We start from the raw sequence: 26,066 nt of genomic DNA, 5'->3' as shown, positions 1-26,066 counted from the left end.
CCTATATAAATATCCTGTTTCTCATCCTACTTCCACCTGCAAATCTTAACACTCATTGATAATTTTCCCCTGAAAATGTCATTACCGTCTATTTGCCAAATGGTGACTTAAGAAAAAAATTTTTAGGGGCGCCTGGGTGGCTCAGTCAGTTAAGCATCTGGCTTTGGCTCACATCATGATCTTGCAGGTTTGTGAGTTCAAGCCCCATGTCGGACTCTGTGCTGACAGCTCAGAGCCTGGAGCCTGCTTCAGATTCTATGTCTCCCTCTCTCTCTGCCCCTCCCCTGCTTGTGCTTTGTCTCTGTCTCAAAAATAAATAAACACCAAAAAATTTTAAGAAAAAATTTTTTAATGTTTATTTATTTTTGAGAGAGAGAGAGCGCATGAGCGAGAGAGTGGGGCAGAGAGAGGGAGACACAGAATCCAAGGCAGGCTCCAGGCTCTAAGCTGTCAGCACAGAGCCTGTTGTGGTACTCAAACCCACAAACCTGAGCCAAAGTCAGATGCTTAGCCACCCAGGTGCCCCCCAAATTTCCATCCTTCCTTCTACATTTGACAAATAGAATACTACTGTCAGAAGGAGATATTCCTTCTCCCCAACTTATTTATTTACTAAATTATTTATGTAAGTATAGATTGGATTTTTTTTTTAAAGTCTGTAGGTTGCATTTCATTACTATCACTATTTTATTCCTTAAATAATTCGAGATTTGGCCACTGGGAGCTCCTTCAAGTTGACTTTTTAGTGTGTCCTTTTACACTAAGGGTACATACATCTTAAGGGCCTTGTACAATGGGGAATATAGCATGGAATTGGGGTAAAAGTCATCTTAAAATGACTGAGTCCAGGGGCACCTGGGTGGTTTAGTCGGGTGAGCATCTGATTGGCTCAGATCCTGAATCCTGGTTTGTGAGTTCGAGCCCTATGTTAGGCTCTGTGCTGACAGCTCAGAGCCTAGAGCCTGCTTTGGGTTCTGTGTCCCTCTCTCTCTGGTCCCTCCTGTGCTCCCACTCTGTCTGTCTGTATGTCTCTCTCTGTCTCAAAAATAAACAAACATTTAAAAAAAAGAGTCTAGGTCAAAGTCATGAGGGCTGGCAAAGGACAGCATCATCAATTGGTCTGGTATCTGAGTTCTCAAAGGGGTTTAAATCCTGAAAATATAACCCAAGAATGTATACATCAAGTTAGTTTTCTTCACTTTTGAATCAGCACTGTTAGTTTTACCAGCCAGTTTGTTGTCCCTGATATGATTAAGTTATCTCCTGGCCTGATAGTGGCTGTTCTTACTTTCTTTCACAAGATGGCCAGGAGCCTGAAATCACTTTTCTTATAGCAAAAAAGCTATGTCTGTCTCTTTTTTCCCCAGGGACCCCTAACTCTTTCTGCTTACACTGTCCCAGCCCCAGTTCTGGAACGTGCACATTTCCCAGAGAAAACTGGCTCCTTTTATTAGAAAATCATATTTAGAGGGGTGCCTGGATGGCTTAGTTGGTTTAGCATCCTACTCTGATTTCAGCTCAGGTCATGATTTCACAGTTCATGAGTTTGAGCCCCATGTCAGGCTGTCTCCTGTCAGCATGGAGTCTGCTTTGGATCCTCTGTTCCCCTCTCTCTCTGCCCCTGGCCTGCTTGTGCTCGCTCTCGCTCTCTCTCTCTCTCTCTCTCTCTCTCGTGCACACTCAAAAGTATATAAAACATTTTTTAAAAATTGCTAACCTACACTCCCATACCTCATATACCTCTTTTTATTTTTAGTCTTACAGTATATAGTAAAAGGACACCTTTCCCTACACCTTTCTGCATGGTGATGCTACTCATTTATAACATAGATAAATTCATTTGTTACTTTTTGTATTTTATTTTGGCTTTACACACACACATACATCCTGGTTGATTGTAATTATTTTTTGAATGCATGAAACATTACCATGGTTCTAAAAGCCATAATTAGACAAAAGATCTATGCAGTCACTCAGCTGGCTTACAGTCACTTATTTTTAACTGTCTCTACACCCAGTGTGGGGCTCAAACTCACGATCCTAAGATCAAGAGTCCTGTGCTCTGTGACTAGGCCAGCCAGTCACCCATCATTGCAGTGTTTTTTGTTTTTTAATTTTTATTTATTTTTGAGAGAGCGAGACAGAGAATCAGAAGTGAGCTCCAGGCTCCGAGCTGTCAGCACACAGCCAGACTCAGGACTCACACTCCATGAGATCATGACCTGAGTGGAACTCTGAGGCTTAACCAACTGAGCCACCCAGGTGCCCCCCTCACTGTGGTTTTGATGTGCCTTTTCCTAACAATTGATGATGTTGGGGATCTTTTTATGTGTTTATCGGCCATTTGAATATCTTTGGAGAAAGATTTAATTTTAATCAGATTGTTTTTCCTTGCTACATTGTAAGAGTTTTGTAAGTAAGTATCAATTGTAAGTATCAATCCCTTTTTAGATACATGACTTATAGACATTTGTTCCCAGTCCATGGATTGCCTTTTTACTCTTAATAGTGTCCTTTGATGCACAGAAGTTTTTTAATTTTGATAAAGTCCACAATATATCTATTTTTTCTTTTGTTGTCTGTGCTTTCTTTGTCATACCCAATAAATCATTAAATTAATTAATTAAATCCAATATTGTGAAAATTTTTCCTTATGTTTCTTCAAAGAGTTTTATAGTTTTAGTTCTTATGTTTGGAACTGTTATACATTTTGAGTTAGTTTTTGTATATGGTATTAGATAGGGATCCAACTTCATTCTTTTGCATACGGATATCGAGTTTTCCCAATACTATTTGTTGAAAAGACTGTCCTTTTTCCCATTGAATGGTCTTGGGTCTTCTTGTTGAAAACTATTTGACCATATATGTGAGGGTTTCCATTCTATGTCACTGGTCTAGGTATCTGACTTCGTGGCAGTACCACACTGTTTTGAATACCATAGCTTTGTAATAAGTTTTGAAATCAGGAATTGAGAGACCTCCAACCTTGTTTTTCAAGACTGTACCTTCAAGGGCATATAGGTGGCTCAGTCCATTAAGTATCCAACTTTGGATCAGGTCATGATCTCACAGTTCATGAGTTCAAGCCCCACTTCAGGTGAGCTCAGAGGAGCCCCACTTTGGGTAAGCTCGAAGGAGTCTCACTTCAGGCTCTGTGCTGTCAGCGTGGGATTCTCTCTCTGCCCCTCATGGGATTCTCTCTCTCTCTCTCTCTCTCCCTCTTTCTCTGCCTCTCGTTCACTTGCGCCCACTCTTTCTCAAAAACAAAACCAAAAAAGACTGCTCCTTCAGACTCTGTGTGTATTTTATGATGAATTTTTCTACTTCTGCAAAAAATAATATCATTGGGTTTTGATAAGGATTCCATTGACTCTGTGTATCACGTTAGGCAATATTGACATCTATCTTGGTCAGCTGAGACTGTTCAGTTATGGAAGCTGGAATTCTGAGATCAGGATGTCAGCATAGATAGTTTCTAGTTGGGCTCTCTTTTTGGCTTACAGTTGTCCACCATCTTGCTGTATCTTCACAGAGAGAGAGAAAAAACAAGCTCTGGTGTGTCTTCCACAATGGCCCTGTCTTCGAATACAGTGACATTAGGGGTTAGGACTTCAACACATGAATTGGGGGTGGACGACCCAATTCTGGTGGGGAGGGGGAAATCTTAGGCAGGCTCCACACTCAGCATGGAACCCAATGAGGGGCTCAATCCCATAACACTGAGATCATGACCTGAGCCGAAATCAAGAATTGGACGCCCAACCAACTGAACCACCTAGGTGCCATATTCCAGAAGATTTTCAAAGATACTCATGACCCTGAAAATTTAAAACCAAGGATAATAATACCTGATAATAGCCTTTGAGATGTCTCAAATTTGCACCCAACAGTAGGGAAAGAGAAGAGGAATGTTCCATCATCTATTATATTCATCCAGCTAATAAACAATGTGCTTACAAAGCTTTAATGAGAACAATGAAAAGGATGTCATAAACGAAATGATAAATTAAAAAGTGCTCAGGTTTTGCAAAGATCCTACCCAAAAATCTTCTAATTAGTGATTGAATGGAGAAGCTCGCTGTGTGTCTGGCACCATTCTTTCTACTTTACATATGCTGTTTTATTTAATTTGAACTTTCTTGAAAATTGGTCATTCACAGAATATTTTTGATAATGAAGCTATACCAATGTATCAAGAAATATGAATCAACATGTAAAGGACTGTTAAAGAACTTTTAGTTGTTATTGGTTTCAATCACACTAATTTCTTTTCTTGATCCCATTCATGTCATAAACGTTGTCTCAATTTTTCCTAATTTTTTCTACTACCAGGAAAATAAATACTATCTACAACTATGGTTATTTATTTTTGGTTTGGTTTGGTGGGGTTTTTTTTGTTTGTTTGTTTTTTGTTTTTTTAAGAGAGAGAGAGAGACGGTGGGGAAGGGCGGAGGGAGAAGGAGAATCTTAAACATGCTCTGTACCCAGTGCCAGAGCTCAATGCAGGGGCCCCACACAGAGCTCAGTCTCAAAACTGTGAGATCATGACCTAAGCCGAAATCAAGTGTCTGAAGCTTAAGTGGCTGAGCCACCCAGGCGCCCCTGGTTATTTATTTTTAAATGGAAACAATATTTTTATGATTTTTCTTGTGAAAAATATAAGGTTAATGTAAAAATAGAAATTTGCTAAAAATTCCTTCATCCAGAAATAAATATTCTTAATATTTTGGTGGATATACTTCAAATATTTTTCTTTTGGATTTTATAGAGGGGTATCACTGTGTATAAATTCTGTAACCTGCCTTTATTATTTAATAATGTATTACATGGTAATGTTGTATTTTATAGTCACTATGTAGTATTTCATTACATGGGGGAACCTGGGTGGCTCAGTCGGTTAAGTGTCCAACTTCGACTCAGGTCATGATCTCACAGTCTGTGAGTTTGAGCCCCACGTTGGGCCATGTGCTGACAGCTCAGAACCTGGAGCCTGCTTCAGATTCTGTGTCTCCCTCTCTCTCTCCCTCCCCCCTTGAGCTCTGTCTCTCAAAAGTAAATAAACGTTAGTATTTCATTATCAAGATAACCCTAATTTTTTCATTTTTGCCTACTAAAGAGAATTTGTATTTCTATAATTTAGTTATGAGCTATTCCCAAAAGTGTTTTTGTGCATGCCACTCACATAGTTTTCAAGTTTATTTCTTTTTCACAGAGAGAGAGACAGAGCATGAGTGAGGGAGGAGCAGAGAGAGGGAGACACAGATTCTGAAGCAGGCCCCAGGCTCTGAGCTGTCAGCACAGAGCCCAATGCGGGGCTCAAACTCACGGACCACGAGATCATGACCTGAGCAAGTCGGACGCTCAACCAACTGAGCCACCCAGGTGTCCCTACCACTCACATATTTTTATAATGGATTCCTTTGGGACATTAGAAATTTATTAAGAATTTTCAAAGGTGCAAAATCCTAATCTAGAACTCAGGGAGACAAATTGCTTTTTAAAAGTTATAGTCTCGGGGCTCCTGGGTGGCTCAGTTGGTTAAGCATCTGACTCTTGATTTCGGCTCAGGTCATACTCTCATGGTTTGAGAGTTGCAATCCTGTGTTGGGCTCCTCACCGACAGCATGAAGCCTACTTGGGCTTCTCTCTCTGCCCCTCCCAGACACCACTCTCTCTCTCTCTTGCCCTCTCACTCTTTCTCTCAAAATAAATAAACTTAAAAAAAAAAATTTTTTTTTTTTTTAAGTCATAGTCCCTGTGTGCCTGGCTAGCTTAGTTGGTGGAGCATTCGACTCTTGATCTCAGGGCTGTGAGTTCGAGCCCCATGTTGGGTGTGGAGATTACTTAAGGGAAAAAATAAAAGTTATAGTCTTTGTTTACTTTTAAAGTGCAAATAACGTAATAGGTGAGACAAAAGTAGTATACAGATATTCAAAGTAAAGGATGATAAAGAGCACTATTTTATCCTGATAGTAATGCTGTGATAATTCATAAGAGGGAGATAACTTGTGTGACCAGAATAGTCATTGTCTTATTATTGACCATGACCATGACCATATTATTGACCATTGTCATATTGACCATGTCTAAGTCAAACTGATCTCATAAGAGATCTGTGGAGGTAAATTAGTTTTCTTGAGTCCTATACAAGACGTACAGTTTTTTTATTTAAAATGTATTTTTTTTTAATATTTATTTTGAGAGAGAGAGAGAACAAGCATGAGTGAGCAGGGGAGGGGCAGAGAGAAAGGGAGAGAGAGGATCCAAAGCAAGCTTTTCATTCTGTCGTTGCAGAGCCCAATGCAGGGCTCAAACCCACAAGCCATGAGATCATGACCTGAGCCGCAGTCAGACACTTCACCAACTGAGCCACCCAGGCACCCCAAGGCTTGTAGTTTTCATCATTCTAATCATCAGAAATCCAAAGTATGACCAATGGGGCAAGCTAAGTTTGTAGCTGTTTAGAGAACAGTGGGGGCAGGAACAGAAGCATAATAGACTCATCTGGCAAGAAGAGCTGAAAGGAAGCACTGTTACACACTGTTATATACTGTGATACATAATATATATGTATGTAATATACTAATGACTTTTCATTCTTTTCCAGGCAGGACTACAGCATACATGAATATAGTTACAAAATCAAGAAGTTTGAAACTACTGGGAGCTGACAAAGCAAAAACAAAAGCGATTCTGTGAAAATTCAACTGTTTTTAGAATATCCTAAGCTATTATTTTATGTTCAAGGGAAGATTGCTTAAAAAAAAAGTAAGTATTTTCTTTTTTATCTGCTACTTAGGGATAGCTTACATTTAACAGAACTTAAAAATAATTTAAAGATTAATACATAATTATTGAAAAAAACATACACTTTAGTAAAACGAAGAACATTGAAGATCACAGCCCGAAATAACCAAAGTAATCTTTAAAGACAAAACTTCCTAGACATTTTTCATGTAATTTGTCTGTCTATATTGTCTGTATTGATGTATCTGTGTATTTTACAGATAGGAGCACATGAGCACATTTGTAACTTTTTTTTTTTCCATTTAACCATACCTGCAACATTTTTATGTTGTTATTAGCTATTATATTACTACTAAATTTGTGAGTACTTAGAATTACTGTTTTATAGAAGAAACCTTTCATTTAGTTAAACTCCCTGCTCTTGTCTTACTCAGAAAACTGAATATTGCCTGGAAATGTATATATCTCATTGTAATGATTTTTGGTTGATGTTTATACTGGGGAAATGTATGTTTACATCAATAAAATTCAATACATCATTTAAAATATAGCATATAAGGGTGTGCCTGGGCAGCTCAATCAGTTGGGCGTTTGACTTCAGCTCAGGTCATGATCTTGCAGTTCGTGGGTTAGAGCCCTGTGTCAGGCTCTGTGCTAACAGCTCAGAACCTGGAGCCTGCTTGGGATTCTGTGTCTCCCTCTCTCTCTCTCTATCCCTCCCCTACTCATGCTCTCTCTCTCTCTCTGAAAAATAAAATAAACATTAAAGAAAAAAAGAAATACAATTAATAAAACATCAATCATGCAAATATTTTGACAGGTACATAGATTGGTGTGTTAACAAAAGGGATATGCTGATGTTCATGATGCTCAGAGCAACTAGTTGTTAATAATTGGTGATCAAGAAGTAATGTTTTAAGAAAATTTCAATCTAATACAATACTTTATTTTTTTTTTAATTTTTTTTAATGTTTATTTATTTTTGAGAGAGAGAGAGACAGAGTTGAGCCAGGGAGGGGCAGAGAGACAGGGAGACACAGAATCTGAAGCAGGCTCCAGGCTCTGAGCTGTCAGCACAGAGACTAATGTGGGGCTCGAACTCACAGACCCCAAGAACATGACCTGAGCTGAAGTTGGACGCTTAACCGACTGAGCCACCCAGGCGCCCCTAATACAATACTTTATTATATGTAGATTTTTTGTGTGTGTTCAATTATGTTTTAGGAAATTATTTGGGTGCTTTGTGTTAAAATGTGATGCATTATATTTTTCACATTTTAAATAGTGGGAAAAAGGCTCTGATTAGAGTTCTTGCACAGAATGATTGCTTTTTAGGAATAGATTACTAATGTTAAGGTGGAGATACCTCTATATGTCTAATTCTCATGACCTGGCAACTTCTCCCAGTCCCTGTGTGATGTGGGACCTCTGGCCTCTAAAGAATAAGAATGTCTATCAATTTAGATAGAGAAAATCCAGGGATGTAGCTTCAAGCTTCACCAAGTGGTATATGGATGGCTAAACTTTGCTCAGAAGAATTGTACAAAGATTTGATGGTAGGATCTGGAGAAGCATGGTTTTGCTAGGTCAAGATCAACTTATCCTATAACTCATAATCTCTCTCTTTGGGGCCTTGTGTTTCACATTGTATGTTTGTGAAAAATCCCTTTGAGGTGTATGGAGTTGGAAATTAACAGCTCTGCTCTGTTATTTCTGAAGTTTCCTCTGACTTTTTTTTTTTTTTTGTAATGTTTATTTACTTTTGAGAGAGAGACAGAGCATAAGCGAGGGAGGGGCAGAGAGAGGGGGAAACACATAATCTGAAGCAGGCTCCAGGATCTGGGCTGTCAGCACAGAGCCCAATGCAGGGCTCAAACCTATGAACTGTGAGATCATGACCTGAGCCAAAGTTGGACACCTAACTGACTGAGCCACTCAGGCGTCCCCATGGATGTCCACACGCATCCATGTAGGCAGAGTCCCAGACCAAAGTAGATTCCACCAATCTATAGCTATACCATCTGAAACACATGGTCCCCCTAGCCACACATCAGGGAATAGAAAAACTAGAGAATTATGCAGTCCTGTCAGTGCCTCAGATTGAAGTGACACACATAACCGCAGCTCAGATTCCATTGGCCAAAACCAGTTTATGGCCTTGCCTAACTGCAAGAGTCTGGAACATGTCATCTATGTACCCAGAAGGAGAGGAAAACTGAATAATGGGGAAATAATAGTAATTAAGTTAATGTCTGCCACACTGGCTAAGACCCATTTTTTTTTGTGTGTGTAGGAAGTTGCTTCTGTAAATTAAATGTGATTTCTCTTTGGAGCAAGGAGGATATCCTGGATTGAGGGTTGACAAGAGGTCTGTGCACAGGTGAGTGAGCAGACTAACAAAAATGGAAGGCTTTCATATGAAAGCTCACTTCTGTGGGCATTCAGGAGCTTTATGTTATTATTTGAGAACAAGCCCCTAAAAGGCTGTAGAACTATAGAGAAAATCAATCTCCTTCAGCATATAAGTTCCCCAAAACACCTCACTGTCACTCATGAATCATTCCATTCATATTTCCTTTTATAATTCACCCCCCTGAACAAAGAGGAAGGTATAAATTATTTATGATTATAAAACATATGCTTAAGGGAAAACTTGAAAATATAGAAAAAAACCAAGATTCCCCCTGTAATTATACACACAGAGACAAATGTAAAAACGTAATTAAAAATTCTTTCAGTCCATCTTCTGTGCACACACACATGCATATATAGAACGTATGTATATTTTTCCTATAAAAATAGGATTACACTACACATACTACTTCATTAACTACCTTTTTTGTCCAGCATTGTTTAACATCTTAACACCAACAAATATATGTGTTCATTTTATGGCAACAGTGTTCCCACTGTGTGGATATACTGTAATTTATTTATTTAACCAATCCTCCTTTTTAAGTTCTTTTCCAAGTTATTTCCAGTGTCAGCAGTGTGTCCATCATGTAGCCCACACACATCTTTTGGATAGTGTCAGCTGTGGAATTGCTTCATCAGAGGACATACATAGTTTAATTTCTGTTAACATTGCCTTGTTGGAAGTTTACACAGCTAGAGCCCACTGTGTCTGTGATATGTTATAATAATCTCAAGTATTAGAGTCTGAAACAGAACTCATAATTGGTTTATTCAGACCTGCTCCTCTCAGGGTTCTTTGTGTTAAAAAATGACAACTTCATACTTCCATTTCCTCAAGCCAAATACCTTAGCATCATTATGGCTTCTTCCTCCTTTTTTTTTTTTTCTTTTATACCTAAAATCAACAAATCCCATCAGCTCTACCTTCAGAGAATGTCTAATCTGATCAAGTTTCATCACTCCCCCCCCCCACCACCACCATCCCTAATGCAAGCCACCCTCACCCCTTGCCTGGATTACTACAGTTATCTACCTTCTCACTGGTCTCCCTGCTTCCCTCCCCTTGTCTTCTTCCTTCACTTTCTTTGCATGATCCCTTTAAATGTAAATCAGAGTGTGCCATTCCTTGTCTTAAACCTTTAGTGGCTTCCTGTCTTATTCAGGAATAAAAAGCAAAGTTCTTACAGTGGCCCACAAGCCCCATGTGATCAGCTTCCAGACACCTCTGTCACCCAAATGAGCTGCTGACTTTCTCTTGCACACTCCATTCCAGCCACCCTAGTCCCCTTTATTAATCAAAGAAAGTCTGCTCCTGCCTTGAGGCCTTTGCAGTTACTGTTCCCTATACTCTTAGATACCTGCATTTATCACTCCACTCACTCGGTGCTTACATATCACCTTCTCAATGAAAAGCCTTCTCAGGCCACCTTCCATTTCCCCAAAGCTCCCTATCCTCTAACGCTTCTTAATTTTTTTACATAGAATTTGGGCCACCTGACATATAAATAGGAGTGTCAATGTCAGTATATCAATATTTGTTATTGTCTCTTTCCATTAGAATGTGAGATCCACTGGGACAGGGACTGGATTTATTATCTTCCTCACACCTAGAACCATGCCAATTGAGGTAGGAGCTCAGTAAATCTGAAAGAATTTTTGACTCCTCTTTCTCCATCTCCATATCTAATCAGATGCCAGAGCTTGTTGATTTTACTTCTGTACACCTTGAAATTATACCTTCCTTTTTATCTTCACTGCCATTATCCTTCATCAGGTCCTTTGTTTGCTTGCAAAAGTATAAGCACCTCTCAGTTGATCTGTCTGTCTCCAGTTTTACTCCTCTCCAATAAAATATTCTGGCCATATTGACCCTATCATTTCCCTCTTTAAATTCTTCAGTGGCCTCCCATCCATTAATGGGTGAAAAACAAACATTTATATATTCAGTTAGTAGTCATTGGACCCTTCTCCTCCAGACAGCATGGCAGGTGCCAGTCACAGTGATGATGATGCCTGGTCTTTGTCCTCATTGTTATTTTATGTCACTCATTCGCCTTCATTTTCCAACCCCTGATGTCATCGCCAGCATAAACTTCCTCTAGATTCTAAAACTAGTTAAATTTAAATATAATTAAAAATTTAGAGAAAAATCCAGTTCCTCAGTCCTACTAGACACTTTTTACATACTTAGTGCATGTGGCTAATGCCAAATTATTGAGGGTACAGATGTGAAGATTTCCATCATCACAGAAAGATTTGGTGGACAGCACTAGTCTAGACCTTTCCCCAAACTACACAAGTCATTCCAAATTATTCTCTGCTCCCCAAATACACCATATGCTTTTGGTCCACTATTTTTGTCACTTTTATTCATAGATCAGAATACTCTTCTGTACCTCTTCTGCCTATTAAAATTCTCTGATTTTGGAGTCCCAATTCATATTCCACAACGTAGAGGACATTTTCCTTGACCCCACTGCATTGAGAAAATTAGTCTTCCTTCTCACCCACCCACCCACAAACCATGGGAAGCTTCTTGCACCTCTGATTAGAACCAGCATTACTATCCTCCTTAAAACCCCTGAGTTCTCAGGGTACCTGGGAGATTCAGTTGGTTAAGTGTCCAACTCGATCTCAGTTCAGGTCATGATGTCACAGTTTGCAAGATCAAGCCCCATATCCAGCTCTGCACTAACAACTCGGAACCTGCTTAAGATTCTCTCTCTCTTCCTGTCTCTCTGCCCCTCCCCCGTGCTCGCTTGCATGCACGCGCTCACTCTCTCTCTCTCTCAAAATAAATAAACTTAAAAAAAAACACCTGAGTTCTCATTACTTTGAGGTACAGGCCATTTTCCATAGAACTCCACCCTTAACAAATACTAGAGGTGATATTCTGCAGGAAAGCAGTAGGGAAGGCTTAGATGGAAGATTAGGAGTGCTGGCCCAAGCGGCTTCTATAAATTGAGCTCCCATTCAGGTCAATACTCTGGATATGCAGGTGTGCTTGTAAGATACCTGTTTACTATTATTTTCTTGCTCCTGTCTGGTGAGTCCAGGCAGGGCTGGAGTCTTTGATGAGGCCTCTGGTGTAGGTGGTGTTCCTTTCTAGACTTAGAAGGAGGAAGTAGAGCCAAAGAAGTACCCAAGAGGTTTTGCCTGTTGAGCTCAGAGAAGCAGGAAGACTTAGTTTTAGGGATATCTTTTTCTCAAGGTTTGGCCTGCACAGGTATGCTATGTTTGTAACCTGTGGGTACTGTCCTCATCTTTAGAGGATAAAGTAAGCAAGTCTGAGTCTTGACACTCTTTGCAGCTGTAGAGGAAGATCAGCTTGGAACAGGTGGGAGCCAACTAGTCCCCGTGTAGGGTATAGATTAGCATCAGCAAGATGGGGGAATGTTCAGGCTGGAATCCCTCCTGCTGAGGTGGTTGGATTCTATGTGAGTGCTGGAGCGTATCTTCTTTGAATCCATTTTTTAGTTTCCCTGGAGTTTAGGGAGGGGCTGGGTTTTGTTAACTCTGTAGTTCTTGATATTAGTGTTGTGTGGTGGGACAAGGGGGAGGACAAGGGAAGCAGAGCAGGACATTGGAAGTACAGTTGTGTTAAGGTCGTCTATTTAGGAGTGCTCAGACAAGCTCAGTTTATGAGAGATTTCCCCTTTTTTCCCCCTACTCTGCTTTTTCAGGACTCTGCACTTGCCCAAGAGAAGAATCTAAAGAAATCAGAGCACCCCAGGTAGTTCTGAAAGCCATGGCACAGGTAAGCTGAAATTTCCTCTATCCTTGAAATAATCTCTCTTCCTTTCAAATCATGTGAACATGATTTGTGTTCTTTATCCTGAAACTTCCCTATCTCACTGAGCCCCATTCTTGTTCCCAGTTCCTCCATTCCAGGGATGGGTGATGGTGTTCCACTTCCCTTAGTGGCTCTCCTCCAACAGTGTAGACATATGGACACATGGCTCTTACCAGAGCAACAGTGGAGCAGAAATACATTGTCTTATAAGAAATGTGAGAGCCCCCTTTATCAGAACCCTGGTTGAGTGGGGCCAAAGATGAGATAACTTTGATCTTTTCCATTAATCTAGGTGGTTTCCTTTATTTTTATTTATTTTTAATTTTTTTTTCAACGTTTATTTATTTTTGGGACAGAGAGAGACAGAGCATGAACGGGGGAGGGGCAGAGAGAGAGGGAGACACAGAATCGGAAACAGGCTCCAGGCTCTGAGCCATCAGCCCAGAGCCCGACGCGGGGCTCGAACTCACGGACCGCGAGATCGTGACCTGGCTGAAGTCGGACGCTTAACCGACTGCGCCACCCAGGCGCCCAGTCCTTTATTTTTAAATGTTACATCTTTAAAAATCATAAAAATAAATAAATAAATATAATAAGTATTTCATACTACCAAAGAATATATATAAAAACATATCTATAACATGTATATGGTGTAAAAAATAATAAAAAATAATAAAGTATTGGGGTGCCTGGGTAGCTCAGTTGATTAAGCATCCATCTTTGGCTCAGGTTGTGATCTCCCAGCTTGTGGGTTCGAGCCCTGTCAGCCAGAGTCTGCTTGGGATCCTCTCTCTCTCCTCCTCTTTCTGTCCCTCCCCCACTTGCTAATGCACTCTCTCTCTCTCTCTCTCTCTCTCTCTCTCTCAAAATAGATAAACTTTAAAAGTAATAAAAAAGTATTGATGTACTCATTACTTAGACTAATGTACCATCTAAGCATCCCATATTCCCTTCCCAGATCATATTCCTTTCCACACTGCATTACTGTTCCTACCAATGGTTATGCTTGCCTTCGATTTTGTGTTTATCAGTCCTTTGATTTATTTTTTATTTTTTTTTTAACGTTTATTTATTTTTGAGACAGGGAGAGACAGAGCATGAACGGGGGAGGGGCAGAGAGAGAGGGAGACACAGAATCAGAAGCAGGCTCCAGGCTCTGAGCTGTCAGCACAGAGCCCGACGCGGGGCTCGAACTCACGGACCGTGAGATCATGACCTGAGCCGAAGTCGGATGCTTAACCGACCGAGCCACCCAGGAGCCCCCAGTCCTTTGATTTTTATAATAGTTTTACCATATATGAATGCATACTAAGCAATATACTGTTGAGTGTTCTGTTTTCAAATTTTTGTGAAGTTATCTTACTCTATATTTTTGACCAGATTTTTTTCATTCAACGCAATGTGCTTTCAAATCATTCATGTTAAATTGTGTAGCACTAGATTAGCGGTTCTCCAAGCAGGAAGACTCTGACACCCTCTCAAGAGATAATACCAACATGTTATTTGCCTTTCTGACTCATACTCTCCAATTACTGTACAATGGAGTTTCTTAGAAGCTATATGATATATGTTATCCCAACAGACTGAATGCAGAAGTAGATGTGAAAATCCAAGTGTCTTTTATTCAGCCAGTCATTAAAGAGATTGCAAAAATGTAAAACAAAGCTATTAAGTTTTTTTGACAATAATTTTTTTTCATAAATTGTATGTTATGTTAACATGTAACAGGTTTATTATTGGTTACTTAAATAAATTAATAAAATAATATTTTTAAATTTCTCACTTTTAATTTCTAACCTGGTAATTATCGATAAATATAGCCAGCATTAACAGAGTCCTCTGAGGGGTGCCTGGGTGGCTCAGGCAGTTAAACATCCGACTCTTGGTATCAGCTCAGGTCATGATCTCACAGTTCATTGGATTGAGCCCTGCTGTCAGCACAGAGTCTGTTTAGGATTCTCTCTCTCTCCCTCTTTTTCTGCCCCTAACAGTTTTATTTACTGTATATATAATTTTGTACAAGGAAATTCACCCATATAAGTGTAAGGTTCTGTGCTGTTTAATGTATTTATAGAGTTCTACAACCATCAGCACAATCCATTTTAGAACATTTTTACTACCCCCAAAAGAAATCCCATTTGCATTAGTCCCTCTCAACCACTCCTCCTCATCCACTGGCAACTGCTAATTTACTTTTCTATCTCTATGGATTTGCCTATTCGGGAGATTTCCTATGAGTAGAATCTTACAGTATTTGCTCTTTTGTGTCTGGCTTTTTTCATGTAGTATGTTTTCAAGCTTCATCCATGTTGTAACATTTATCAGTACTTCATTCATCTTTATACCAAATTTTATTCTTTAGTTTATTTAGTTTACTTTTTTCTTTAGTTCATCAGTTTATGGACATTTGAGTTATTTCTGCTTTTTGGCTATCATGAATAACGCTGCTGTGAACATTGGTGTATACCAGGGTTTTGGGGTGGACATAACGTTTTCATTTCTCTATACCTACATAATTCTATGTTTAACATTTTGCGAAACTGCCAAAACTTTTCCAAAGCGGCTGCCGCATTTTACATACCTGTCAGCAATGTGTTCTGATTTCTCCACATCCTCACCAACATGTGTTATTTTGTCTTTTTTGGTAATAGCCATCCTAAAGGACATGAAGTGGCATCTTATTGTTATTTTGATTTTCATTTCCCTAATGATTAGTGGTATTGAACATCTTTTCATATGCTTATTGGCCATCTGTATATCTTCTTTGGGGAAATCAAATTCTTCGCTTAGATTTAATTTTTTTTTTATTGTTGAATTGTAAGACTTCTTTATATATACTGGATCCTTATTAGTTATAAGATTTGTAAATATTTTCTCCCAATTTTGTGGTTTGGATTTTTACTTTCTTTTACTTTTTTTTTTTTTTAAAGTAATCTGCATCCCAGTCCTATATATATATATATATTTTTTTTTTTTTTAACGTTTATTTATTTTTGAGACAGGGAGAGACAGAGCATGAACGGGGGAGGGTCAGAGAGAGAGGGAGACACAGAATCTGAAACAGGCTCCAGGCTCTGAGCTGTCAGCACAGAGCCCGACTCAGGGCTCGAACTCATGGACCGCGAGATCATGACCTGAGCCGAAGTCGGACGCTTAACCGACTGAGCCACCCAGGCGCCCCACCAGTCCTATATTTTAAGATAGAGATTTATAAGACATTTTGGATCCTATCTTTTTTTTTTTTTTTCTATCTCCATGGAGAAAGGGTAAAGGATTCATTTTTAAAAGGCTTTATTATTGGCAAGGCTTTTGTTTGCTGTGTATTTTGTATATGCTATTTTGTTTATTTGTAAGATCCCACTTAGCTAGATTTTGCTCGTTCCCAGGCCCTTGTAGAATATAGAAGAGTCCTACTGTATGAAAGAGGTTTTAGTTCCAGTTACAGGAATATTGAAATGAATGTAGGCCTCTAGCCAAATAAATGTGCTTATTATACTACCTTCATGGCATAGGCACTCCGCCATAGCTTGCTTGCTTGATCACCTCCTTCCTACAGTGCCCTTCTCCATATCTTCTCTATCTTACAGACGTTTTCCTGGATGAGTCAGGTTGTCAATACCTGAACCTACTCATCAATTTTAACCTCATTAAAAATGGTACAGTTATTATGTGCCTCCTGATGGAAGCTATAGGAAGTACCCAGCACCACCTCTGACATATTCCTGCCCCTCCAAAAAACAATGTGAGTCAGGCCTCCAGATCTAACTACATTTTCACAGAAAGTATGGAAGTAAAGCAACATTTTAAACTGTTCCATGAAGTGCAATCAGCCAAGAATGTGGGAGATTCTACTGATTCAAATGTTTCTTTAATAAATAAATAGCAATAAAAATTTTTGAAGGGTTTCTAGGGGCTCTTATAGATTCTAAAGAGACTTAAGGAAACCTACTCACTAAATGCAATGTGTGGATTTAATTTGAATCTTGATTTGAACAAACCAACTGTAAAAAATTACTTTTGAGAAGATTGGGGCAATTTGAAACTTGATCTGGTTATTAGGAAGTTATTGTTAATTTTATTAAGTATAATAATGATATTCTGGTTGTTATGCTTTTTTTAAAAAAGGGGCTAATCTGCTAGGTACTAAAGTATTTATGGATAAAATACTATGATGTTTGGTATTTGGTATGTAAGATCTGCCTCAAAATACACGAGGGGTTAAAAAAAAAGTAAATAAAACAAGATTTGAAAAGTCTTGCAAAGTCTTACTAAATTGTTGAAACAGAGCAATGGATTCATGGGGGTCATACCACTCTGTATATTTTGGTATATTTTTTGAAAAATTTTGTAATAAATGTAAAAAATAAAAGCCCTCTCATTTACTAGTAATGCATGGGTTTATTATTTCAGGGGTTGGTAACATTCAGGGATGTGGCCATAGAGTTTTCTCAGGAAGAATGGAAGTGCCTGGAACCTGCCCAGAGAAACTTGTACAGGGATGTGACTCTGGAGAACTTCAGTAACTTGGTGTCACTAGGTAAGGATGTTATATAATCTAGGGCCAGACAGGAAACGAAGCTTTTAGGGACTGTAACAGTGGTAGGTTGTTATCACCTCTGGCAGGAAAAGGTAAAGGGAGGAAACTGCCCCTGGACAATGGTGAGAGCTAGAGTCATGGAGAAGGGCCTGGCTGGCAGCAACTGTAGCTGCCTCCAAAACTCCTGGGTCAGAGGAGAGAGGGAGAAGGATAAATACCCTGAGCTCTCTCATCCTACCCACTGGCCTTCTGCTGATGCTTCCATATGCCAAACCCAATGAGAAACCACAGAGCCAGGATAGTACAGTCCCTCCAGGTAAGCTGTGTGGGGCACAGAGCAAGGAATGGATTGAGTGGGGAGGAGAGGGCAAATGGAGAATGACCACCATAGCTATCTACTCTAAATAACTCAGGACTAGCCTTCTGGAATTTCTGGTTTCTTCACAGTGAATTTCTAGGGAGACCTATAGGTTTCTGGCCAAATTTCTGCTCTCTGTTTCCAAGGGAATTCTTTGTGGTTTATGGATGTGCAAAGGGGTAGTTCCATTAGCACCTCTGTCTTCCTGTCCTTTGGACAAACTTTACACCTTCCTTCATTCCTTCCTTCATAATTGTCTCTTTCCTTGGTGACCAAGGGACTGTGTTTGAATTTTGGAACAGGACAATTATGCTCCATTTCTTTTCCTATTAACAGGACTTTCCGTTTCTAAGCCTGATCTCATTTCCTTACTGGAGCAAGGGAGAGAACCCTGGATGATTGCAAATGATATGACAGGACCATGGTGTCCAGGTGAGTGAGGGGTGATCTAGTGGGGGAGGTCATTGGGAATGATAATAGCCAGTAGGTGAGTCAACTGACAGCAGTAACTTAAGTCATTACTGAGAGGCTCCCCTCCAAGGTGTACTGAAAACTGTAGAACAGCCTGAGACATGAAGACACAAAGAGCAGAGATTGTGTCAGCCTCAGCTCCCAAGGGAACCTTGCCCTTACCCCCATTATCCTTTCTTCTTGCATATTTTCCTCCCACTTCAAAAAGAACATGCTCCCTTTTTCCCCTTTTGCTCCACTTTTACCTGTACTTTGGATTCTTTTTCCTGCAAGCATCTTCATCCCTTAAAAAATACTTTCGGGGCGCCTGGGTGCTCAGTCGGCTAAGTGTCCAACTTCAGCTCAGGTCATGATCTCCCAGTTTGTGGTTTCGAGCTCAGGGTTGGGATCTGTGCTGACAGCTCAGAGCCTGGAACCTGCTTCGGATTCTGTGTCTCCCTCTCTCTCTGCCCCTCCCCCACTCTCATTCTCTTTCTTTCAAAAATAAACATTAAAAAATTTTTTTAAATACTTATTTTCTTAAAACAGCTCATTTTACCCAATTCAGCAATTCATTTATTCTCTAAATGTTTGAAAGATAAGGTCATGTAATGGCTAAGGGACTGACTTGGAAATCAGATTGAGTTCAAATCTTAGCTCTGCCAATTACTGAATCTGTGAGTTTAGGTAAATTGCTTAAAATCTCTGTGCTTCAGTTTTCTCCTTTGCAAATGAGATAAAAATAGAGCCCCCTTCATGTAATTATTATGGTTGTTATAGGAGTTAATAATGTGAAATGCCCAGAACAATGCCAGGCAGTAGTGACCATTAAATTAAATAAAAGTTATCAAGTATTATTAATTGGCACTTGCTGGGCAATACTGGTATCTTTGAATACTTATCAGTTACCCCCCCCCCCGCCAACTCCTCTGTTGTTGTAGTTATTTATTTATTTTCATTGGGATTATTTTTTTCTCTATCTAAAGAACACCTAAAAATTTCCTTTTGTGTAGGTCTGTTCAATAAATTCTGTTTTTGACCATATGAAAATGTCTTTGGGGAGACTGGGTGGTTCAGTGGGTTAAGTGTCTGACTCTTGATCTCAACTCTGGTCATGATCTCACAGTTTGTGGGATCGAGCCCCACATCAGGCTTTGTTGTGACAGCACAGATTTTTTCTCTCTCCCTGTCTCTCTGCCCCTCCTCACTTGTGTTCATACTCTCCCTCAAAACAAAACCAAAAAAAAGGTCTTTACCTTCTTTCTCATAGGATATTTTATATATTTGTTTGTTTCATTTTAAAGATTTAATTTTTAAGTAATCTCTACCCTCAACATAGGGCTGGAATCACAACCCTGAGATCAAGATTCCCATGCTAGGCTGACTGAACCAGCCAGTAGGATATTTTAAATGAGAATGGAATTAATGTGTTAGCAGGAATTTTCCAAAGGAGAAATCCTACCACTGACTTTTCTCTTCCAATGTCATCACTAGGTCAAGTTGTTCCAATTTTGGAAAATGTTCTCTACATATATTTATTTATTTTTTTAATTTTTAATGTTTATTTATTTTTGAAAGAGAGTAAGAGAGTGGGGGAGGGGTAGTGAGAGAGGGAGACACAGAATTGGAAGCAGGCTCCAGGCTCTGAGCTGTCAGCACAGAGCCCGACGCAGGACTCGAACTCACGAGCTGCAAGGTTGTGAACTGAGCCGAAGTCAGACACTTCACCAACTGAGCCACCCAGGCACCCCTACATGTATTTAAAACTAGTGTTACTTGGAAAGGAAACTTGCCTCTCTGTTTATCTCTCATCGTTTTGATTATATGATTTAGAATCTGCATGTCCTTTTTTTTTTTTTTTTAATGTTTATTTATGCTGGGGAAGGGCACAAAGGGAGGGTGAAGAGGATTCAAAGAGGGCTCGGTGCTGACAGCAGAGAGCCTAATGCAGGGCTTGAACCCACAAACTGTGAGATAATGACCTGAGCCGAAGTCAGACACTTAACCAACTGAGCCACTTAGGCGCTCAAATCTGCATGTCCTTTTAACTTTCTCTGTACTGGTGCTATGAAGTTCTAAGAACTGTTTCTTGTATTATATGTAATGTTATTGTATTTTACATTTTTGTAAAACTTGAATTATATTTTTTCTGATATTCCATCAAATGCCCTCTTTTTTTGGTCTAAAAATTATGACATATCTTTGTGTATCCTTTTTTTAAAAAGTCACAGCCACTTGAAGTGTGTCCATGTACTCAAGATTCTGTTAGAGTTTCTTCTTTGAATCAATCCAAGATTCTTTCACTTTAATAAGGGGATTCAATCTATTCTCATTATTGTAATGACTAATGTGTCTATTCTTATTCCTGTCATTTTATTTCATATGTTCTGTTCTTCACTTCTATTTCTGGCTATTTCCATTCTGCTCACCTTTGATTATCCCTCTTTCTACCCTCAAATGATTTTAAAGTTGTACTTCCTATTGCTTTGAAAGAATAGTCTTTAATATGACTTTTAAAAATTGGGGTACCTTGGTGGTTCAGTAGGTTAAGCATCTGACTCTTGATATTGTCTCAGGCCGTGACATCCCAGTAGTGAGATTGAGCCCTGCTTAGGGCTCCTTGCTGTGTGTAGAGCCTGCTTGGGGTTCTTTCTCTCCCTCTCTCTCTGCCCCTGCCCCACTTGCATGTATGAGCACTCACTAAATAAATAAATAAGTAAGTAAGTAAATAAATAAATAAATAATAAATTTAAAATGTACTTAAAACTGTGTTTCTTTACCTACCTCAAGACTGAAATAGAATTTTTTTCTTTTTAGTAAAGTTTTTAACTTTTGTATTTTGAATAATTTTTAGGCTTATAGAAAACTAGCAAAATTGTTAGAATTCCCATATGCCTTTCCCCCAGCTTCCACTAATGTTAACATTTTACATAATCATAGTACAGTTATCAAAACTAGGAAATTACCATTGGTACAGTAGTATTAACCAATATAGATGTTATTAGAATTTTGTCAGATTTTCCCCTAATGTTCTCTTTCTGTCCTAGGATCCAGTCCCAGATCCCCTGTTACATTTAGTTGTTGTGTCTCCTTAGCATCTTCTAATCTGTGATAGTTCTTCAGTCTTTCATGACCTTGATACTTTTGATGAGTACTATTGTGGAGAGTACTTGGTGTTAACATGGTTTAATACTGGTGGTGTTAAACTTGATCACTTGGTTAAGGTAGTGTCTCTCGTGTTTGTCCCTATAAAGTTACTATTTTTCCATCTGTAATTGGTAATTATCTTGGGGGGAGATACTTTGAGAATATACATTTTGCCTACTGATTTTAGCATCCATTGGTGGATCTTCTCTGTAGCAGTTATTACAATAGTGTTGCCTCGTGTTGATTTTCTTTGTACCTTATTCCTTCTAAATTTATTAATTGGAATTCTCCTGTAAGAAAAAGCTGTCCCTTCCCCCTCTCCCATTCATTTATTTATTCAGTGATTTATTTTTATTAATATGGGCTCATGAGTATTTATTATATTCTATGGGTTGTAGCCCAGTACAATTGAACAAAATAAATACATTATTTTGTTGTTCAAATTATTCAAGCTTTGGCCATTGGGAACACCTTCAGGTTGTTCCTGGGTTCTCTTGACATGTCCTCATTCTGTTTTGAGGACTTCCTTATTTTACCACAGCATGTTTCAGGTTTATCTTGTATTTTTCCTGCCCCAGCCATTCCTCAAAGAAGCCCTGGTTTCTTTTATTGGAGAATGGTATGAAATAGCATCTTTGAATGTCTTTTTCTGAGCAAAGTAAGACTTTTACCATATTTTACTTCCCTGTGCCTTACCAGGGTTTGGCAAACTACAATCAGTGGGTCAGATCCAGCCCGTGGCCACTTCTTGTACCACCTACAAACTAAGAATAGTTTCTACATTTTGAAAGGGCTCAAAGGTAGGTAGGTAGGTAGGTAGGTAGGTAGGTAGGTAGATAGATAGATAGATAGATAGATAGATAGATAGATAGATTAGATAGATAGATAGATAGATAGATAGATAGATAGATAGATAGGGCTTAAAGATAGATAGACAGACAGACGGACACACACCCACATGCATGCCTGCATATGCTACAGACACCTTATGTGGTCCACAAAGCCTAAAACATTTACTATCTGGTCCTTTCCAGAAAAAGTTTGTTGGCCCTTGCCTAGATTAATCCTCACCCTCACCCCATTCTGATTTTGTTTTAATGATCTGGAATTCTAGTTTCATACTATTGTTGTTCTTATATTTCATAAATTTATTATTATTTTTTTAATGTTTTATTTTTTATTTTTGAGAGAGAGAGAGAGGGAGAGGGAGAAGCTGGTGGGAGCAGAGAGAGAGGGAGACCAAGAATCCACAGCAGGCTCAAGGCTCTGAGCTGTCAGCACAGAGCCTGATTCGGGGCTCAAACCCATGAACTGTGAGATCATGACCTGAGCCGAAGTCAGATGTTTAACCAGCTGAGGCACCCAGGCACCCCTATTTATTTATTTTGAGAGAGAGACAGAGAGAGCATGCACATGCGCAAGCAGGGGAGGGGCAGAGAGAGGGGGGAGAGAGAGAATCCCAAGCAGGCTCCATGCTGACAGCACAGAACCCAACATGAGGCTTGAACCCACAAACCATGAGATCATGACCTGAGACGAAATCAAAGAGTCAGATGCTTAACCAACTGAGCCACCCAGGCTTCCCTAGCCATTTTTAAGTATACAATCCAGTAGCATTAATTACATTCCCAGTGTTGGGCACCCATCACCACTACCCCAGAACTTACTCATTATCCCAAATAAAAACTCTATCCATGAAACAATGACTGTCTATTTTCCCTTTCTCCCAGCCCCTAGTTACCTCTGTTCTACTTCCTGTCTTTATAAATGTGACTATTCTAGGTATCTCCTGTATTTCATGTAGCATAATGTTTTCAAGGTTCATCCATGTTGTAGCACTTACCAGAATTTTTAGAAAAGCTGAGTGTTTTCCATTGTGTGTATATACCACATTCTGTTTATCCATTTGTCTGTTGATGGATGCTTGGGTTCTTTCCACCTTTTGGCTATTGTGAATAATGTTCCTGTGACCATGGATATACAAGTATTTAAGTGCCTGTTTTCACTTCTTTTGGGTATATACCTAAGAGTGGGATTGTTGGATCAGATGATAATTGTATGATTAACTTTTTTGAGAATATTTTCTCAATTTTTAAAGAACTTTTCATAAATCATAAAGATTATCCCATTACCTGCTATATAAGTTTAAGGGGGTACCTGGATAGCTCAGTTGGTTGAGCATTCAACTTTGGCTCAGGTCATGATCTCATGGTTCATGGGTTCGAGCCCCATGTTGGGCTCTGTGCTGACAGCTCAGAGCCTAGAGCCTGCTTCAGATTCTGTGTCTCCCTCTCCCTCTGCCCCTCCTCTACTTCACTCTATCTCTCAAAAATAAATAAACATTTAAACAAAATTTTTTTTAAGTTTTAAGTATTTTCCTGTCACTTGTCTTTTGATTTTACTTTTGGTGTTTTTTGTTCATGTGCAAGTTTTGTTTTCTTTTGTTTTTCACCTTTACATATGGAATTTACTAGTCTTTGCTTTGGTTCCTTTTGGAATTTGAGTCATTGTTTCATTGTTAGGTTTCCCCATACCTAGGTTATAAAGTATCTACTTTGTTTCCTCCTAGTATTTGTATGGTTTCCATTTTCTTTTAACATTAAAACTCTACCTGGAGTTTGTTCTGGTATATGGTGGCATAACATATGGATACATTTTTTTTTTAATGACAAATTTGTATCTATTTATTTTTATTTTTTTAAATTTACATCCAAGTTAACATATAGTGTAATAATGATTTCAGGAATAGAATTTAGTGGGGCGCCTGGGTGGCTCAGTTGGTTAAGCGGCCGACTTCGGCTCAGGTCATGATCTCACGGTCCGTGAGTTCGAGCCCTGCGTCGGGCTCTGTGCTGACAGCTCAGAGCCTGGAGCCTGTTTCGGATTCTGTGTCTCCGTCTCTCTGACCCTCCCCTGTTCATGCTCTCTCTCTGTCTCAAAAATAAATAAACGTTAAAAAAAAATTTTTTTTTAAAGGAATAGAATTTAGTGATTCATCACTAACGTATAACACCCAGTTCTCATCCTAACAAACGTCCTCCTTAGCTCATTTAGCCCATCCCCCCACGCAAAACCCCTCTAGCAACCCTGTTTGTTCTCTGCATTTGTCTCTTATGGTTTGTCTCTCTCCTGTTTTTATATTATTTTTGCTTCCCTTCCTTTATGTTCATCAGTTTTATATCTTAAATTCCACATATGAGTGAAATCATATGATATTTGTCTTTCTCTAACTGACTTATTTTGCTTACCATAATATACTCTAGGGCACCTGGGTGGCTCAGTCAGTTAAGTATCTGACTTCAGCTCAGGTCATGATCTCGCAGTTCGCGAGTTCAAGCTCCACGTCAGGCTCTGTGCTGACAGCTCAGAGCTTGGAGCCTGCTTCAGATTCTGTCTCCCCTTCTCTCTGCCCCTCCCATACTCATGCTCTGTCTCTCTCTGTTTCTCAATAATAAATAAATGTTAAAAAAAATTTTTTTTAAATACACTCTAGCTCCATCCACATTGTTGCAAATGGCAAGATTTTTTTTTTTGATTGCCAAGTAATATTCCATTGTGTATACACACCACATCTTCTTTATCCATTCATCAGTCAGTGGACATTTGGGTTCTTTCCATACTTTGGCTATTGTCGATGGTGCATGTGCCCCTTTGGAACAGCACTCCTGTATCCTTTGGATAAGCACCTAGTAGTGTAATTGCTGGGTCATAGGGTAGTTCTATTTTTAATTTTTTGAGGAACCTCCATACTGTTTTCCAAAGTGGCTGCACCAGTTTGCATCCCCACCAGCAGTGCAAAAGTGTTCCTTTTTCTCTGTATCCTCACCAACATCTGTTGTTGCCTGAGTTGTTAATTTTGGCCATTCTGACAGGTGTGAGGTGATATCTAATTGTGGTTTTGATTTGTATTTCCCTGATGATGAGTGATGTTGAGCATCTTTTAATGTGTCTATTAGCCCTCTGGATGTCTTCTTTGGAAAAGTGTCTATTCATGTCTTTTGCCTATTTCTTTACTGGATTATTTGTTTTTTGGGTGTTGAGTTTGATAAGTTCTTTATAGATTTTGGATAATAACCCTTTATTTGATATGTCATTTGCAAATATCTTCTCCCATTCCATTGTTTGCCTTTTAGTTTTGCTGATTGTTTCCTTCACTGTGCAGAAGCTTTTTGTCTTGATGAGGCCCCAACAGTTCATTTTTGCTTTCATTTCCCTTGTCTCTGTAGACATGTCACATAAGAAGTTGCTGTGGCTGAGGTCAAACAGGTTGTTGCCTGTTTTCTCCTCTAGGATTTTGATGGCTTCCTGTCTTATGTTTAGGTCTTTCCTCCATTTTGGGTTTATTTTTGTGTATGGTGTAAGAAAGTGGCCCTTGTTCATTCTTCTGCATGTTGCTCTCCAGTTTTCCCAACGCCATTTGCTGAAGAGAGTGTCTCTTTTCCATTGGATATTCTTCCCTGCTTTGTCAAAGATTAGTTGGCCAAATGTTTGTGGGTCCATTTCTGGGTTCTCTGTTCTGTAGAGATCTATGTACTTCATTGGTCTATGTGTCTGTTCTTGTGCCAGTACCATACTGTCTTGATGGTACTTGATGGTACTTGTCAAGCTTTGTAATACAG

The 26,066-nt window shown here is 39.2% G+C and overlaps 1 protein-coding gene across 7 annotated transcripts in view; it reads left to right on the top strand.

The window, feature by feature from the left end:
- Nucleotides 1–26,066, top strand: part of ZNF565 (zinc finger protein 565) — a 32,450-nt gene that overhangs the window by 2,705 nt on the left and 3,679 nt on the right. For 5 of the 7 annotated variants that reach the window (XM_053210240.1, XM_053210245.1, XM_053210244.1 and 2 more), the window contains 6 exons: nucleotides 6,608–6,768; nucleotides 9,041–9,127; nucleotides 10,721–10,789; nucleotides 12,846–12,919; nucleotides 17,366–17,492; nucleotides 18,187–18,282. In XM_053210240.1, the coding sequence (XP_053066215.1) occupies nucleotides 12,911–12,919; nucleotides 17,366–17,492; nucleotides 18,187–18,282 (232 nt within the window). In that variant the 5' untranslated portion in view covers nucleotides 6,608–6,768; nucleotides 9,041–9,127; nucleotides 10,721–10,789; nucleotides 12,846–12,910. The remainder of the gene's footprint in view (nucleotides 1–6,607; nucleotides 6,769–9,040; nucleotides 9,128–10,720; nucleotides 10,790–12,845; nucleotides 12,920–17,365; nucleotides 17,493–18,186; nucleotides 18,283–26,066) is intronic. The other 2 variants (XM_053210246.1, XM_053210243.1) reach the window with 2 other exon arrangements.

Source organism: Acinonyx jubatus, chromosome E2 (assembly GCF_027475565.1).
Source record: "Acinonyx jubatus isolate Ajub_Pintada_27869175 chromosome E2, VMU_Ajub_asm_v1.0, whole genome shotgun sequence".
Classification (NCBI taxonomy): Eukaryota; Metazoa; Chordata; class Mammalia; order Carnivora; family Felidae; genus Acinonyx; species Acinonyx jubatus.
Note: the sequence above shows the minus strand (reverse complement) of the source record. Positions and strands in the feature narration are given on the sequence as shown.